General features: G+C 35.6%; 1 protein-coding gene across 2 annotated transcripts in view; it reads right to left on the bottom strand.

Moving 5' to 3' along the window:
* Positions 1-317: 317 nt before the first annotated feature.
* The window catches only part of Scamp (secretory carrier membrane protein), a 79,970-nt gene continuing 61,646 nt past the window's right edge, over positions 318-18,641 (bottom strand). For both annotated transcript variants that reach the window (XM_089094630.1, XM_089094629.1), the window contains exons 5-9: positions 17,174-17,302; positions 12,624-12,780; positions 9,553-9,654; positions 6,575-6,704; positions 318-722 (exon numbers count right to left, since the gene is read on the bottom strand). In XM_089094630.1, the coding sequence (XP_088950756.1) occupies positions 558-722; positions 6,575-6,704; positions 9,553-9,654; positions 12,624-12,780; positions 17,174-17,302 (683 nt within the window). In that variant the 3' untranslated portion in view covers positions 318-557. The remainder of the gene's footprint in view (positions 723-6,574; positions 6,705-9,552; positions 9,655-12,623; positions 12,781-17,173; positions 17,303-18,641) is intronic.

The following is an 18,641-nucleotide window of genomic DNA, read 5'->3' as shown; positions in this document are numbered from 1 at the left end:
AAAATGATTACCTTTGCTCCAGCATCTTTACTTAACCTGAACTAGAAAAAGAAAAGGTGAGCGAATTAAACTTATTCTGGAAATGTTTAGAGGTGGACCAGGCAAGTCGATCATTTGGAAGCAAGACTCAGAGACGAGAGAATTGAGAATGATGGGCCGAGGCCCTTGATTATTCCAAATTTTGAAATCTCTTTCTATAACTTATTTTGTAATTCCATACGATCGCCTATTTTTCTTATTTTTAAGTTAACCCCCCCCCACACACACACAAACACACGAAATTGACAGAGGCTTCTCCTAATCATATTCTCAAACATCAATCTTATGTACTGACAGTTCTTTGTCTTTTAGCAGAACATATAATTACAGAATAACAGGAAATATGACAAAAATCTTCAAACATCAATCATGTTAAATAAGTGCAAACACCGAAAAAAAAAACTTCACATCAATTAAAAAAACACAAGCATTATATTTCAATACTAATTAAGGACTTTCTCAGTCTTATATCACCAGTAATGTTCTACATGTTTTGTCTTCCTCACTAAGTTCTAGGGCTAGTATCGATTAGGCTGAGAGGCATTTTGCATTTGACTCTGGATAACTGATTGAGCAGCACCAGCCGCCGCACCCTGAACCACCTCATTTCTGAATACTCCTTGACTAAACTCCTGCTGAGCTTTAGCAAAAGATGCACCAGTTGATCTATAAATTCCATGAACCTAAAAAAAGGACGAACTATATATCTGTTCAGTTCTTAAAGGAAGGGATCATATATGCATAATAAAAATTGATGGCATGGAAGATAGCAATCATACCCAAAAGTTAAACAATATTGCTTATATCTTACAGACGAGGTTCGCCGAAGCCGCCTCTTTATCTACTGCAATACAATAATTGTGAACGATTTATGAAACGGGACAAAGTACAAAAGAGTGCACTTTCAGTTTAATAATGCTAGGTCCTAGCATATTGAAAGCGCACTCTTCGTTTTGATTCCCTATTTTCCTAGCAGCTAGGAAAATTAGGAGGCATAGCGTAGTCTGTCATGATGTAGATTCAACAACCAAAAGCAAACCTTGGTCAGAGGCAACGCACTAGTGTTGCCTAGAGTGTAGGGCCATAAGACTTCAATGATTTATTTTTTCAGAGGAGCTTTATATCGAAGGGGTGGTCATATGAACTTCGGAGGGGGCTCATTCGATAGGGAATTACAAGTTGTAGTTCCCTTTATAAGAGTCAAAAGCGATCAGAGGGCAACCAGCCCCCCTCCAATGTTTTTTCCCCCCGTTTGCATCCGATCAAAATTTCGTAATAGCAATTTTCTGAGTTCTTTATTCAACAATAAAAATCATAAACAAAAAACTACTTCAACACAACCTCCCCCATAAGGCTCCATGATCGGGAAGGCTCCATGGCCGGACATTTTGCTCAAAATAGTCCAAAAGTCAAATAACTATGCCACTGGGGTTGACATAATCCCCACATCCCCTAGGGCAAGGGCTGTAAGTCATGAAAGTTGCCCATTGTTAATGTATAAGGTTTTTCATTGAGAAAAGAGGGCATATTTGATCCTCGGTCTACAAAAAGGCTAAGGGTATTAAGGTGAAACTTAAAAGAAACGCTGATAGGGATGCCGACCACAATCAAAACACACTATGTGCTTGCTGGTTATCGAAAGGGAATATCAGCAATATCTAAGGAGCAGCCGAGGGTATTAAGTTACAACTTCCAGGGTATGTTGAGGAATGTTGAAGAGTGAATGGAGGGTAACCAGGCCCCTTGCCATTTTTAGGTGTCCCTCTCCTCAACACTGATCAAAATTTTGAAATAATTGTTTTTTTCAATCTAGTCAAAAGATCTAATAGCTAAGCCTCCGGGGATGCCATGCCCCCACAGCCCTGGGAAAAGATTATGAATTATGCAATTCGTTCATTGTTAACATGCAGGATTTATCATTAGCTGAAGGGGAAACTTTAAATCCTGATTGTGTCAGAAAAGGTTAAGGGTATCAAGGTGAAACTTTGGAAAATGTTGAGGGGTATGTTAAACCAGATCAAAAGGCACTATGTGCATCCAGTTTATTAAAAAAGGCGGATCTGCGATATCTCAAGAGCGGCTCAGGGTGTTAAGTTGAAAATGTCAGGACATGTTGGGGGGATGTTGGACGTTGTTTGGAGGGCTATTAGTTCCCCTTCCCTGCCATTTTTGGCTGCCCTCCATCCAGAACTTTGGTCAAAACTTCAAAATATCCATCTTGTTCACAATGGTCTAAAGGTCAAATAACGACGCCAATGGGGATGACAGAGCCCCCAACAGCTGATGAGAAGTATATGGAACACAATCAAAACAAACTGTGTGAAGGTTAGTTGTCAATCAGCAATATCTAAGGAACGGCTAAGGGTATTAAAGCGGAAATTTTCAGAGTATATTGAAAAGAGATCGGAGGGCAACCCCCTCCCCCCCCGACCCTTTATAGATGCCTTCTCCCCTCAACAATGATTGAAATTTTTAAAAGCAATTTTGTTCAAAATAGTCAAAGGGTCTAGTGACTTTGCCTCAAGGTATACAATGTCCCCTACTGCCCCCTGGGCAAGGATGGTCAATCATGCAATTTGCCATTTTTATATGCAGGATTTATCATTAGAAAAAGGGTGAATGTTTTATTCTGAGTGTGTTCAAAAAGGTTAAACTCTGGGGAATGTTGAAGAGTACGTTAAAAAAAATAATCAAAAGACACTATGTGTATCCAGTTCATCAAAAAGGAGTATCTGTAAAATCTTAAGAACGGGTGAAAATATTAAGTTTAAATTAGAAAATAGAAAACAGAAAGGGGACTGTTGAAAAGAGGTCAGAGAACAACTAGCACCCCTCTCATGCTCTTCTTTACTACAAACAGGTGTTTAGCTAATGCCCCTTTCCTCATCCCCTATTGGTAAAAGTCTAAACCTATTACACCATTTGCACTTTACTGAAAACGAATTATATTACAAGTATTTTTTTTTATATTTACAACATTGAAAAATAAATTAAAAATTACAATGAAATAAAATCTTTCCAGGAAATAAATTTATTACATAGTCAACGTTCAGTTTATTTTCATCAGTTCGTTCCTTCATCTTGATTATTATAGTGGTTTATCTTTTATTTATCGTTGACGTTTTGAAAAACAAAAGCACACTGTTGAAGATCCATATAGTTTTCAACAAAACACAAATGACACAACAGGCTTTTGGCTTTTACGGTTATAAGAGGGGGAAGGGATAGTAGTCAAACTCCTTTTTGTAAGAATATTTGTTCATTTAGGTTTGACTTGGAAATTTCAATTTGATTTTTACTCGTTTTAAGATTTATTTGTATCAGTTCTGTTATCTTTACGTTTGCCATGATTGTTTTTTTTCTGTTTGTTTTCAGTTTCATTTAATCTTTAATAGTAATTTCTGGCCGTTTTGAGCTTGAATTATTATAAAACTTTATTTCCACTGATCTTAAGTTTAGTATGACGTTTTAAGTTTAGGTGTTAATTTTTTTTTGTTTTATAATTCAAGCAAAGGACAGGACCAGAGTTATTTTTACTCTATTTTAAGGCACAGTATTACAATTCTTTCAATTTTGTGGTTTTGTCCGTTGATGACAAAAGTCAAATGTAAAATAAAAAAAAAAAAAAATAAAAAAAAACTTGGAAGCTGAATTCTTCTTGAATCCACCTGCTTTGAAGAAAGAAAATCTATTTTTTCTTCGTTTGTTAGTATATTATCGCGGTCATTAAATCCTGTCACGGAAAGCGTATAATTCTAGCTTTACTAAGTGATTCCTGAATGGACATACTGTAATTAAGAAAAAGAGGACTTGATTCCATGAAAAGAAACTAAAATAAACTCCAGCCCAATTTAGCTGCAAGAATATGAATTTTATAGATTTAACTTCTCTGCTCCTGTCCTAAACAATTCTGGAAAGAATAAATTTTAAAGCAATAGATTCCACAGTCTCCTTATTTTAGTCAAAAAAATTAACGACAGTTCACAGGAACGCAACTCACGACCTGCTCCTAATTTTATAAAAAACTTTCTGACTACAACCGAGGAGCTCTTAGTTCTTCCTAACGGCAAGAAACCCTTACTACAACTAGTTGGTTACTAGGCACACGTATGACTTAGGCCTACGTTAACAGGTTTTACCGACTGGTTGATCGTTTTTACCAATAAAGATCGAAATTTTAGTCAAAATCAGTAGAAACGTGGTAAAGTCGCGTTACCACTTACTGTAATCCTTCAAACTATTTTTTTTGGGCACTAGCCAAACAAATCGGGATTCCAACACTACCGAGTAGTTCTTATTTTGAATGGACAATGCATAACAAAAAGTGCTAAACTCGAAGTTTAGAAGTACTAAACTCTCAAGACCTATTGATGTTAATGCTGAACTACCGTCGTTATTACAGAGTGCGATAACCTCGAATCCTTCAGAGCTGAAGGATAGTCCTTTCTTCAATGTACTATGGCAAATAAAAAAATTATTAAGTATGGAGTTCGAACCCACGACCAGGTCCTAAGATTCCATGGAGACTAGAACTTAAGCATGACGTCCTAACCACTCAACCATCCCAACTGTAAACAAAAAAGGTAACAAGCTTATGTTCTTTGTTAACCCAAGGAGAATACAGTATGCTTTTCCCTTAACCCTCATCAAGACAAAAAGGGAAAATAATTTATTAAAGAATTTTAGCCTCTGCTTAAGTGCAAGTATTATGATGTACTGAACACGTAATAAAAAATTATTAGGTATTGAGTTCGAACCCACGACCAGGTCCTAAGACTCCATGGAGACTAGAACTTAAGCATGGCGTCCTAACGACTCAACCATCCCAACTGTAAAAACAAAAGGTGACAAGCTTATGTTCTTTGTTAACCCAAGGAGAACACAGTATGCTTTTCCCTTAACCCTCATCAAGAAAAAAAGGGAAAATAAGTTATTAAAGAATTTTAGCCTCTGCTTAAGTGCAAGTATTATGATCTACTGAACACGTCTTGGACAGCTAAATTAATTTCACTGGAGTAATCTGAAAATTGGAAGAAACAATCAACGTCTAGTGATGACTGTTCTTCTCTATATGCCCGTGGTGTTCCCAATTGTACCAAAATTATAGTTAAACTGAAAAAAAAAAAAAACAGAGAGCAAAATCTCAATGAAAAAAGAAAACAACAATTGGCGCAAACTAATCCACGTAGGGAAAAGACTAACTCTAATAGCATCTTTTCCCTACGTGGATTAGTTTGCGCCAATTGTAAATTTTTTTGGTGGTTGTTTTATCTGTTTTTTAGTTTTAGTTTGTTTTTTATCTTGTTCTTCTTGTGTTTCTCTTGTGCTGAAGACGCCTTGTTTTGATACAGGCAAAATATCCGCGTTGTTTTACATTTTTCGTCTTTTCTCTCCACTGGCCGCAGTCTTGCTTGTGGGTTTTTTTTTTCATTGAGATTTTTCTCTCTGTTGGTTTTTTGTCATGGCTGGCCAGTTCGGCTTAAGATCTTTCAATAGTTAAAGTGAAAAAAAAAAAAATATTCGAGCTAAAAACCTAGCCGTTCCATAGTACCTTTTAAGAAATGCTCTAACAGGAAGATTTTTAATCAATTCTTGATAGACGTATACAACACGAATTTTCTGTCTAGAAAAGAACGAATTGCAGCTTATGAAACTCTGACACACAATAAGTAAGTAATTAATTTAATATGTTTGAATAAGCGCTATTGAACACAATTGATTAATTACAATTGTCTTCTGAACGCCAAAAATTACATAAACTTCAGAAAATGTCAATCTAAAACCGAGTAAAAAAATTTCATCGTTTCTTACGGAAACATTTGATCGACATAAGTTATTTTACTAACTGATAATTTTTTATATAGTTTAGGACAAATAATACAATACAATATATTTATGTTTGAAATCACGAATTTTTGTTGAAAATTCAAATTCCGTGCGGCAACCAACATTTAGCACGGCCATACAAACTAAAATAGATCACATTGACTTGTCATGATTTAACCATTCAAAGTGATAATAGAAGAAAAGAGAGATTCAAATACTTTGTCCAGATTATACCACAGCGGCAACAATTCAACACACTTGTTGAAACAAAAGATATCGCTTACATGCTCTATTTACACTAAAATGTTCTAGATTCAAGATACACAAAACAAGTAATATCTTTTCATTTACGTTATGCGGCAATGCTGTTGCAACTGATTTTCCAACACTTGTTATAGATGCTATAATTTCTTATCAGTGCAGCAGATAAAGACAGACGACCATTGATATATAATAGACGCAATATGTAAGAGCAATGCTTTTATATATTTTCCTTTTCTTTTAACTTGTCTAATATTGACTGAACATCTAATATATCTGGTATCCACATTTTTATTTATTTATTTCATAAAAATATCTCATTAACTTTATTTCAAGTGTTTTATTAGCTTTAATTTAAAGCATACTTTTGTTACACAAAATAGAGGTTCGGCAGTGTTGTTCACAAAAACCGTTTTTAAATTTAAATGCCATCTATTTTGTTAATTACCTTGACAAGGAGAAGAAAATCCAGAAAGGCAGCAGCTCCATACCCAATACCGACAATAACAACTAGGATCCCTACAAAAATGTTTCCTCCTCCACCGCTGGCAATCAAGGACAACCCATTGACAAAACCACTGAAAAAAAGAGATTAATGAAAAAACAATTCCGGTATTCATATCTACAGGGTTTCTGGCTGGAGTTGAGTCCTTAGCCGGTATGATAAAACCTTCTTAAACCAATGTTAATTCATGTTCCTAAGACCAAGAACATTGGCAGGATAAGTGGACAATGACCCTCCCCTGGGAAGCAAAAAAAAAAAAAAAATATAAAAAATGGACGAAATAGGAAATAAGAAACATTCCCATTTAAATCCTTTGTTAGAAAAAGCTGCAGGTAGCACTTGTCCCATACCCACCCGCACATGGGAAATTTCCCGCCGAAGCTCAAGATTAAGACTAGTTAGAATATAAACTCTTAAAAGGTTCAAGATTGAATTGAAAGCTGCCCAATGCACTTATTTTTATATATTTGACAAAATTCTCTACTCATTAATTGTGTAGCTTCTAATTTCACAAATATGCGGTAACTCTTAACATTGGTAAAAAAAGGAAAAAAAATCATAAACACGTTCAATTATTACAGGCTGCCCCTTTTTACTTCAGTTATTTAAAGTCAAATCATTCATTTAAGTAGTACTGAAACCGAGCCTCACCATCGTCTTCATTAAAAAACCTGAAACGAAGCTATTCAAAATGAATCAAAGTTACTTTTAAAGGCTCCCTTGTTTTAATTTGCCCCTTTATTGGCTTCAGATCTGAAATGGGCTGCTCTGACCGGATATTCAGCTCAAGACAGATTCTAGAGCACAAATTTAAACATTAGCAAGATGATCCAATTGTTCATTGACTTCATTAATGCTTTTAACTTCGTAACATGGGGCACCATGAGGGAAGACGGCGTAATTGACAAGCTGATCCGCCTAATTAAGGCGTAGTATGCAGGCGCGAAAGCTCAAGTTAGAACTGATGGAAGGCTGTCCTCATTTTTTTATATTGAAATCCCGTACCTGTTTAATTTCGTAAAAGATGAGATCCTAAAAGAAATTGAGCGGTATCAAGGAGTTACGATAAAACCTTCCATGTCTGTAACAGACCTAGAATACGCCAACGATGTGGGTCTATTTGCCGAGTCCATCCTAGAAGGGCAATCCATGATCAACGACATATCTAGAAAGGGCAAATCTGTAGGCCTTCATATAAGTCAACAGAAAAAAAAAAACAGATGAGGAAAAGTGGCATTGGAGACGCACCCGTGCTGCTCAACGGAAATACTATCGTAATCGTCAATTTTTTTAAATATCTAGGTTCTATGATACATCCCTATGGCAGCACCGCAAAAAAGTAAAAGTTCATATTTCTTCATCCACGTCTTTTTGTTCACCTGATGAAACCCCAACGGAAAAAGCACCAAGGTATATTGAAGGCAAAACTGCGGATACTTGATGCAATGGTGGTGTCGGTACTACAGTATGGCTGCGAACCCTGACCATTAAAAATCTAAGAATCATGGAATTTGGATGTCTTTTATCATAAATGCCTTTAGTATATCCTGAAGGTCAGGCAATCTGCAAGAGTCAGCAGCGATGCCATCTGCCGTAAAGCTGGAAACTGGCTTCCCAAATTAAATGTCATCAAATACAGACGCCTCCGGTGATTTGGCCACGTACTACGACTCCCTGACAATGCAATATCAAATTAATGCCTGAAATGTCTCCAGTTTCCGTCGTGGAGGAAGTGAGCCGGCTGTCAAAAGAAAACCTGGGTATCCACCATCAAGTCCAACCTGGAGCCAGTTCAGGGGTTCAGTCGGGAAACGCTAGGATTGAGAGTGGTTTTCTAACGTCGAGCCATCAACTACAGACAGAACTTGCAAGAGCCAAATATGTCCTCGGATCTCTAAAGCCACAATGAACCAAGAGTGCAACATGAAACAAGTACAAGTACTTGTTTTACAATTCACTTCCAGGGCTGTTGCAGCAAAAATATACCAATGCTTAAGTCATAACTCTCTTTTTTTTATTACAATCTGCCAGGCCAAGCACAACCTAAAGAAAAAATTTTCCCAAATTTATGTTGTTAAAATTAATTTTGCTCACATACCCAATTATTTCAGCTCCAGTTATTAACCATTCAATTATTAAATAAGCTTTTGGTAGATTGCTTAAATAAAAATATTTAGAAGGTGATCAAATGAAAGTCAAAGAAGGTAAAAATGAAGGAATTGAAGTTTATACATTTTAGTATTAATTTGCCACTAAATGGCGAGGGGTGCCTCGTCAAAAGGCTTTATTCACAAAATTTCCTTGAACAATTGCCCTGAAATATATTTAAAAAAAATTAACTCCTTCATTATTCATAATAGCACAAAAACATTAGCATCGAATTTTTCATTACATGTTAATACACTTAATTACACAAAAAGTAAGGTACAAGTGAAGACGAATATCGATCAGTCAAAATAACAGGTAGCAGGCTTAGATTTCGAAAACAAACCGACCGGGTAAACTGTCTAGTAGAGCTTCAATCGTGAATTTGACACCTATTCAGGGAAAATATCGCAGCTAGTTTCAGACGACAGACAGTTGAAGCCAAATATATATATCATTTTCAAATGTTTATCTTAGCCATGCTCATCGCCAACAAATATGCTAATACTACGGAGTTGGCAAAAAAAATGGAAAAATAATCAAGGGACATGGTCATCTTCAATACTCCACAGTCCAAACCCAATCTCACAAACAAATCCGAAAACTTCCTAGACTGGAATCCTATATTTTTTTTAAGACGGTTTTGATTTTTTTTTTTTTTAATACTAAACAATGAGAGCAAAGCTTACACAACGAGAAAAAAGCCATTCAACTTTTGAGCTGTAAACTGTTTCTGCAAAGCTCAGAAGCTTCTATTTTGTGCTTAAATTACTTACCAAGACCCAAGGTTAGGGAGGCCAATAGCGCTAATGACACTGACCCCTAACTGGGCAGCAAAAATAAGAAAAAATGCCATGAAATTCACACTGCTGTCACTCCTAGAAGAAAATAGATACATTAAAAAAGGATCAATTAAAAAAATATTTTTTATTATCTTATTTTTAATAAAATTACAGCAGGCAGTTATAGCGAAATCAAGCTAAGGTCTATCAAGGAACTGATTTCAGTGGTGACTACATGGCGAGGCCAATATTCATTGAAAGGAAAAAAAAACAGAAAGTAGCAAGGACCAAATTTTAAGAGGGTACACCTAAACTAGAAGGACAAATTAACTAACCAAACACAGGATCGATTAAAGAAATTTGTCACCAAAGAAAATATTTTAGAGGCCCGACATTTCTGAAAAGGATGGGTTACGGGGGATGGGGAGAGAAAAAATCATAGAATAGCACAACCATAAAAAACGGTTTGAAATACAGGGAACGTTATGAAAATATTAAGATTTTGGGGGAGGCACACATGCAGGAGGGCCCTCCTCATAATTATTTGCCGGAAAGGAAGGCAGGTGGCTTTATTTTTTAGAAGATCAGGGTGCGATTCGATGCTGTCGTCAAATTAGAAACAAAATTCAAGCGTTGACTAAAAACGTAACATAGTAAGGTAATACAGCAAGGTGACAATGGCAGAATACTGCAAAGGTCGATTGAAAAGCAAACATTTACTGGTCAATTTGCCTGCTGTTCAAATGCTGAATTATTAAAACCACACGTGAATAGCTCCTGAAAAATTTTACCACTTACATCCAACCATGATTACTGTTATTATTAGTTTTCACCATGGTTTATTATTATGAATTATTCTTTTTATTTATTCATATTGACTGTAGTTCAACAAGGGTTTGCAGATATCAATCTTGAACATAGTAGGCTACATTAAAAGGTCATACTATAATATAGTAAGTATTAGGCGGCTTTATGAAAAAAGAGAAAAAAAAAAATTAACACAACCTAACAACGTACGGTATAGAGAGAGGTCACAGAATTAACCCATAGCTTTTCGAACATCATGCGGCGGCTTGCAACTAAATTATACACGTCAAGGTGCTGGAACATGTGTCTTTGGGGATCATTCACTGAACGAAACTGTGCACAAAAAAAAGGCACTTCAAAAATCTAGCTTTTACTATAGCATAGTAAATACTTACTATACTTACTATATTATTATTATTATATATATATATTATTATTATACTATATTATTACTATATTATTACTAATACTTACTATATTATAGTATGACCTTTTAATGTAGCCTACTATGGTGCAGATATCATATGATCTAGAAGATGTTTGATTATTATGTTATACTACATTACACGGGTTGTCTTGACCCGGGCCATAAAACCGCATTATAACAGCATTATTTACTAATTCATTTTCTGTTCATTGTTTTTTCGTTACTTTTTTCTATCAATTACTGACTTTAACCCTCTGCCTTGGTTCATACTATCGTCATTTTTATGGGTAATCTTTGTAGAATTCTTAACATTACGCAAAAAAGATAATAAAGAACAAGAGAAAAGATACAATACCCACCAACTACACTAAACAAATGCTCCCAAAAAATGGATGTAAGAAAGTTCCCAAAAAGTAAACATTTTTGGCTAGCAGAAATGTTCCATTAATGCTTAATTGACACGATCATAGCTTGTTGAAATTCTTTTTCATCCTGTCAAATCAAGATAAGAAAATGGGAAATAATAAAACACTTTCTTCGGTTTACCATATTTTTAAAATGAATTTTGGGGAAACTTATGAATTGGAATATATGTAGCATCTTTTTTCTTATGCGGGAGGGGGAGAAGGGGGGGGGCTAGGATCAATATTTCTCTAACAGTAAATAAAGGCCGTATTATGTGAAATCATGAGAGTTTAAGAAAGTGTGAACTTCATATTTATCAAAGAGCAAAGAAAGCAAACACTATGCAACTTAAATAATCACAATATCATGAAAAAACAAGGAGATTTCAAGCGGACCTTAACCCTGAGGCCTCCTTAGAGGGTCTCCATTCTTTAATTTCTCCGTTTTCAACTTCTTATTTCAAACAAAAACAACCAACTTAATAAGCTTTTAACACTTATTTGGTAAGGCCATCAAGTGCTATCCTACCCTCCTAAACTTGAACCAAATTTCTCCTTTTTCTAGACTTTTCCACCTAAGAAATGGAGAGGAGCCAATGGACCCTATTCTTTATTAGAAAAGCTACAGCCAAGATGTGACAAAAATTCAAATTAAATAGCATGTATCCGAAAGAAGGCTCATGAAATCCAAAATGTACTGGCCGCGTCTAAAAACCGTTGTTTTCGTTGCTTTCGTTCGTTTCTCGCTGCTTTCGTTCGTTGCTTTCTTTAGCAACAAAATTCAAAATCAATATTATTTATGAAAACAGATGACACCAACAGGGGGCGCTTTGCGTTCGATATCTGGAGCAAATGCTCTGACTAAGCATCTTCATTTGTTAAGAATATATATTATCAGGGGGCTTTTAGAAAGAAACCCATTCACAGGGGGAGAGGGATACAAAATTAACTGTCCTCTTTTCCAGGGTCAAACAGGTGCGTAAAAAGATTAAAAAACTTTAGCACTATCAAAAAGTGATTGCCTTTTAGTTTTAAAGCTTAGGATTATTAACGTAACCGAGCACAAAAATCCACTGAAGTGTACTTAATTAGTGAATGCGGTGGAGCTTTTTACTAAAATGCTACAAGGATTCAAGTTCGATCTAAATATATTTCAAATATTAAAATGAAGTAGATCTTAAAAAAAGAATTCAACGCTATTTATGGTTTTCAGTACGATTAGTGGAGACATCTAAGTATCCTTCAGTTAACACTGAGGTTGATGAACACTACTCTAAATAATACTCAAATTTTTAGTTCCACCCTTCAATTCTCTACAATGATGGAAGAAAAAAGATTAGACCCTAAACACTAAAGAAAACTATCAATTTGGCCATAAATAGCAACAAGTTTAGCTTAAAAGGAGAGAATTAGTTAAGGAACAGTACCTGAAAGCCTTGTAGAGCGGCCTGAACCAGCAGACATATGCAGCAGGTGAAAACAAACACAAATAGAGCAAACTCAGTCCAAATTGACTACCAGCACCGGCTTGAATCAACATAGCCAAGGATACAACAAAATTGACAAAATAGAGACCAGAATGTACTGAAAAAAGTTATTCCTATACGTTCTATTAGCTAAAATAACATACAAATGATGAAATGGATGGAGCTTTTTTTTACGATGTTGAGCCAGTTGGACGACCGGCATAAGAAAGAAAAAGACTACTATATGCTCTTTTCTGAGGACAGGAGAAAAGTGTATTGCACCTCCCCACCAACACAGAACTTAAAGTCCCCTTAAAGCCCCCTCCTTCCGAAAAATCTCCCTGAAAGAGTTTAAAACAGAGTGGGGTTTATTTCTTCTCGAAATCACGATGAAAATTAGAATTTCGAACAATTTAAAGATTTTTAGTTTTGCTCCAACTTAATTACTGATTTTTTTTTTTTATTTTCCCTACTTTATTCAAAGTGAGTCTAAGTAAGTCTACTTTATTCAAGCCATTGATTTCAAATTTTTAAAATAAACTACAATCCTGTAACAATCCACATGTCTTGCACAAACATGGCAAACAAAGACAAAGTCTCAATTATGTCCTTTCACGTGGCACAACTCATATATTAAAGTAACTAGCACATTAAAGCGACTTTTTTACACTTCTAAATGGTTCTGGTAAATAATTTAGCTTTCAGAAAATATTATTACAATTGAAACATGAAATGATGGAGAAAACAGAGTTTCAAAAGCGCCTTAGGCTATTTTGGAGGTGTTTTTTATAAGATAATGCTAATGATTTTAAGCTTATTCTAAATTTACCATCTATCTCAAAGCTCATATCCAGTCTCAATACCAACTAGTCTCAGTTGCAGTCACTGTATTAGTGGCAATACTGGTCCTTAAAGTTTCAATTCAATATTCTTAGCCGCTCCAAAGATATCAAAGATGCGCCCTTTTGATACCCCGGATGCACAAAGTGACTTTTTATTTGGCTTAACATCCCCCTCGACATTTCCAAAAATTTCACCTTAAAACCCTTAGCCTTTTCTGACACATCCAGAATCAAATATGCACCCTTTTCCAATAATAAATCCTGCATACAAAAAATGGGGAAATTAAATAGTTTTCATTCCTTGCCCGTAAGAATGCGAGGGGCATGGCATTCCCGGAGGCATACGACAATTTTGGACAAAATGGATTTTCAAAATTTCTATCAGTGTTGAGGGGGGAGGGCATCTAAAAAGGGCGAGGGGTGGTGGTGGTTGCCTATGATCACTCTTCAACATCCCCCTCAACTTGCCCAAAAAGTTTCAAATTAATGCCCTCAGAATACATCCTTTTGAAAACCACCCTGAATACAGTATGGTTTGATTCTGTTGGACGCCTCCCTAGATCTAGTTCTCCCTAGATCAACTTAATACCCTAAGCTTTTTCACACACCAAGTATCAAACAAGCCCCCTTCCCGAATAACAAAACTTACATATAAAGAATGGGCAATTTGCATAACTTACGACACTTGACCCAGGGGCTATAAGGGGGGGGGGTACGTCATCCCCAGAGGTATAGTTGTTTGACCTTTAGAGTATTTTGAACAAGATGACTATTTTAAAATTTTGATCAAATGTCTTTGGGGGGAGGGAAGCTAAAAACGGCATGGGAGGGGACTGGTCGCTCTTCGACCTTTTTCCAAAATCCCCCTCAACATGCCCTGAAAGTTTCAAGTTAATTCCCTCAGCCGTTTTTAAGATATTGCAGATACACCTTTTTGATAAACTGGATAGACATAGTGTCTTTTCATTTGATTCAACATACTCCACAGTATTCCTCGATGTTTCACCTTAGTACCCTCAGGTTTCTCAGACACGCCCCGAATCATACATTCTCCTTTTTCAAAATGATAAATCCTGCATGTTAATAATGAGCAAATTACATAATTCATTACAATCCTTGCCATTGGGCTATCGGGGGCATGGCATCCTCGGAAGCACAAGTATTAGATCTTTTCACTATTCTGAACAAAAAAGCTTTTTCAAAATTTCAACAAGTATTGAGGGGAATGGGCATCTAAAAATGGCAAGGGGGCTGGTTGCCCTCCGATCACTCTTCACCTTAACATACCTTGAAAGTTTCAACTTACTCTCAGTCGTTCCTTAGATATTACTGATACGTCCTTTTAACAACCAGCATGCACATAGTATGATTTGATTTTGTTCAACATCCCTCTCAGCGTTTCCTTAAAGTTTCACCTTAATACCCCACGCCTTTTTGGATACCCAGAATCGAATATACTTCCTTTTCCCGATAAAAAAAAACCTTATATATAAGAAGGGGTAGCTTGTACAACTTACAGCCCTTGCCTGGGGGGCTGTGGGGGGTTACATTAACCCCAGAATTATAGTTATTTGACCTTTAGACTATTTTGAGGAAAATGCCTATCTCAAAATTTTAATCGAACGTCTTTGGGGGAAAAAGAGCGTGCGAGGGGCTGATGGCCCTCCGATCACTTTTGACTCTTAAAAAGGACCCTAGAACTTTCAAGAACCTCCCATATGGAGTGGCTCTAAAAAAACAAATAAAAGAATATATTGAAGCCTTATGGCTCTTAACGTTGCCTCTAATTAGTAGACGCAAGCAATTATATTGGTCAAAACTAATTTTAAAGACAAAACAGAAGAATTCTTAAATAACGAATTATAAAATAAATAAATAAAAATATTTCTAAAACAAAACACTCCTCACCTACTCCACAAAAACAATAAATTACTATTGAGACATATTTTAACAATTTTAACTATTGGGACAAAATTAACCGAAGCATTTGCTTCAAAAAATACTTCATCTAAATTTTAATATCCGCAACGAGTTTCCTAAGAACTAAGTACAATACTGAGCCGTTGTGGTTCAAGTGTACAAACAAGCACAAAATAAGTATGTGTCCGCACTATTAAAGTCGCCCCCTAGATTTTGAAAATACATTTGCCCCCCCCCCCTACATTTTCGTGAATTGACGCCAATCTAGCTGACTGGTACAATATATTAAAAAATTGCGCCTAAAAGAGTATCTCAGATTTTCCTAATTTCTGGGGATATCGAAAAAGTGTTTTAAAGGCTTGGGTTAAGAAATGCAAAACTTTGCTGAGATATTTATCTTGGCCAGTGGTGTCGACAATTCGTGAAAACTTGGGGGGCACATTTGTCGATTTGTTCGATCCTTCAATAAAAATACTAAAAAAAGGCACTTTTGGATGAGAATACCCATCAAAAAGGCAATTTTCAGAATTTAGGGGGAAGGGGCAAAATAGTTTAGGGGAAGCAGCTCCATCCCTAATTGAAACTACTGATCTTGGCTGGTATGTCCATCATCCAATGAAATCGATTTGCCTCTAGAAATGCAACCGGCCGATAAAATCCACAAAGGAATTTTTATCTCTTTCTAATCCATTTTTAAGGGAAGAGATACACTCTTTCACTTTATATAAAATAACATTATCACTATCTCAACTTTATGATCTAAGAATTTAATCAGCTTGGCAAGTAAGCTTCCATAGAATAAAATGTATTGCATAAGATTATGTTTAGTATTTTGCTATTTTGGCGCGACATATCTAAACTTTATCAAAATAATTCCAGACTTATCATAAATTTTTTTCAATTTATGATTTGAACTGAATTTTCCTTTCTTGTCCGTGACTTATACACAAAAAGTAAATTAGAGAAAGTTAGTTGAGCATTCTGAAATTTCATCTGCTTTGCTGAACTAAAAAAAACCTTAAACCTTGTTGGCAACTTAACAAAAATAAACTGCCTAAATATAAATTTCAATATTCAACTTGCACCCATAATTGTCCACTAAGACAAAAATATTAAAAAAAAAAGTGTAGGTGTAAATTTAGAAAAGCGAGAGGAGACAAGCAAAAAAGAGGCTGCATGAAAAATAAGCACTTCACCGCTAAATAAAATTTGTTTTAGTTACTTATCACAGCCGGTTTTAAAACCAGGTTATGCTATGACAGCAAATGTTCGGGAAAGTGACTTGTAGATATTCACCAATTTTTTACCTTTTCAGAAAAGAAGTTCTACCACGATCTAAAAGTAAATCGATCTACGAGTATTATACGAAGCATCCAATGTATTTCAAACGAATCTCCACACCTTGCCGGCCAAATCGAAAAATAGGGGTTTTGTCTTCTGATTACAGTTTTGTGTGATTATATTATACAAAATTATATTATACAAAATTTTAATATTACAGAAGCTTGCATTTTATTCTGTCTTTTAATATTTTTTCCTTCTTTGATTCTTTTTTCCCTTCAATTGTTCTCTGCAGCTTAAGTGTATTTTGTTTAATTACACCCCTTTCTAATTTGTGTCTGTATCACATTTCATTTTTAGTATAAACTGCTACGAAACTGAAAGAAATGAAGAAAAAAGCAAAAAGCAATTACAAAGAAGAAGGACGAAAAAAACATGTGAATCAAACAGAATAGAACAGAACCTTACCCATCCACATATAGTAAACCATTTGAACAACTCTCTGGAATTCGACGGGAATTTCCACATTGATATCTTGATAGAAACAGGGCTGCGCAGGTATGAAACTGGGTAGAGGTGGCCAATTGTTCTGTCGAACTGAAAGGTACAATACAAATGGTTAATGAATTATTGCTACCATTTCCACATGAATTGAAGCAACCCCAAAAATTAAATGTTCTTTCTTTATTTCATCAGAACTCACCTTAGAATCATCAAGTAATGCAATGGCCACACAAGAAAAAGGGTGAAGCAAACCAGGCTCATCACAGTGGAAAACTATGCGGTAATTCGCAAAATATTTTATTATTCTGACAAAACTATTTTCGATTATTTGACCCCCCCCCCACCCACGGAAGAATGTCTACGATATCTTGGGGAATACACTCACACATCATAAGAGCTCAGTAGCCCACACCAAGTCTTCCTTGAAGATTGCTTGACAATGTTCATAAAGGCATAGATACATTTTTGACGTTGAGCAATAAAAATTGCCTAGAGTTTCAGGACAGAAAAAACACCTTTTTAAGCCCCGGTCTTGGTTTGTCATAAAGAATCAGGAAGTTCTTCACCGAAACGCAACGGGTAGGCGATCAGTGAAAAGCAGAAGGCTTAATGACAAGATATGGGGTAATCAATGCCGGCAATCACGAGTATAGGCGTGATTAACTAGGCTAGGGGGGGGGGGGGTCTAGGAAATAAAAGAAAATCACATTTTTTCTGTTACAAAAATAAAAAAAACTATCAACAATAATCACAGTAATCGATACCACTGACTACGAAAACCATGAGTGTATAGCAGGGCTTATCGCTGGTGACTTTGAAAAGAGCAGTTTTATGAAACTTGTAAGTTAATTTTATACTTTCAGTTTTCGCTCGCTAAAAAGTTTTGCTAAAATAGTCTAAAATATATTTCACATTAAATAATTCAAGATCCTCTTATTAACCAATAGACTTCAAGACACTGGGTAATGATGTCAAACTTACCCGTACGCGTACAAATTAGAGAGAAGAAGCATCCACACATTTGCAGCCTGAGTAAAAATAAATAAATCACAAAGTCAAACAATATAAAACTAAAGAAAAGTAAGCCTAGAATGGGGTTTTATATTGCCAACAAAAATACTGGATAAGATGAAAATAGAATGAAAAAAGCAAAAAACGCGGAAAGCAAAAAGAACTGAAAACCCAAATTGGAAGACTTAGAGCACCTAAAAACGCGGAAAAAACAACAACAACAGAACATGTTTCCTTGAAACTTTCTCATACACCGCTGAAGAAGGGAAGCGGTTGTACTCCCGAAATATTCATGTTGTTTTTTCCAGCATTTACTTGGCCTTGAAAAACCCCACTTTCGTTTTTTTTTATTATTCCTTGTTATGACAGCCTAATACGGTCTGCGAAATAATCTACATCACAAAATCTATTTCTAGCACCC

Source organism: Artemia sp. Qi Xiang Cuo, chromosome 9, assembly GCF_049724085.1.
Source record: "Artemia sp. Qi Xiang Cuo chromosome 9, ASM4972408v1, whole genome shotgun sequence".
Lineage (NCBI taxonomy): Eukaryota > Metazoa > Arthropoda > Branchiopoda > Anostraca > Artemiidae > Artemia > Artemia sp. Qi Xiang Cuo.
The sequence above is the reverse complement of the archived record's forward strand: the minus strand, read 5'-3'. Positions and strand labels throughout refer to the sequence as shown.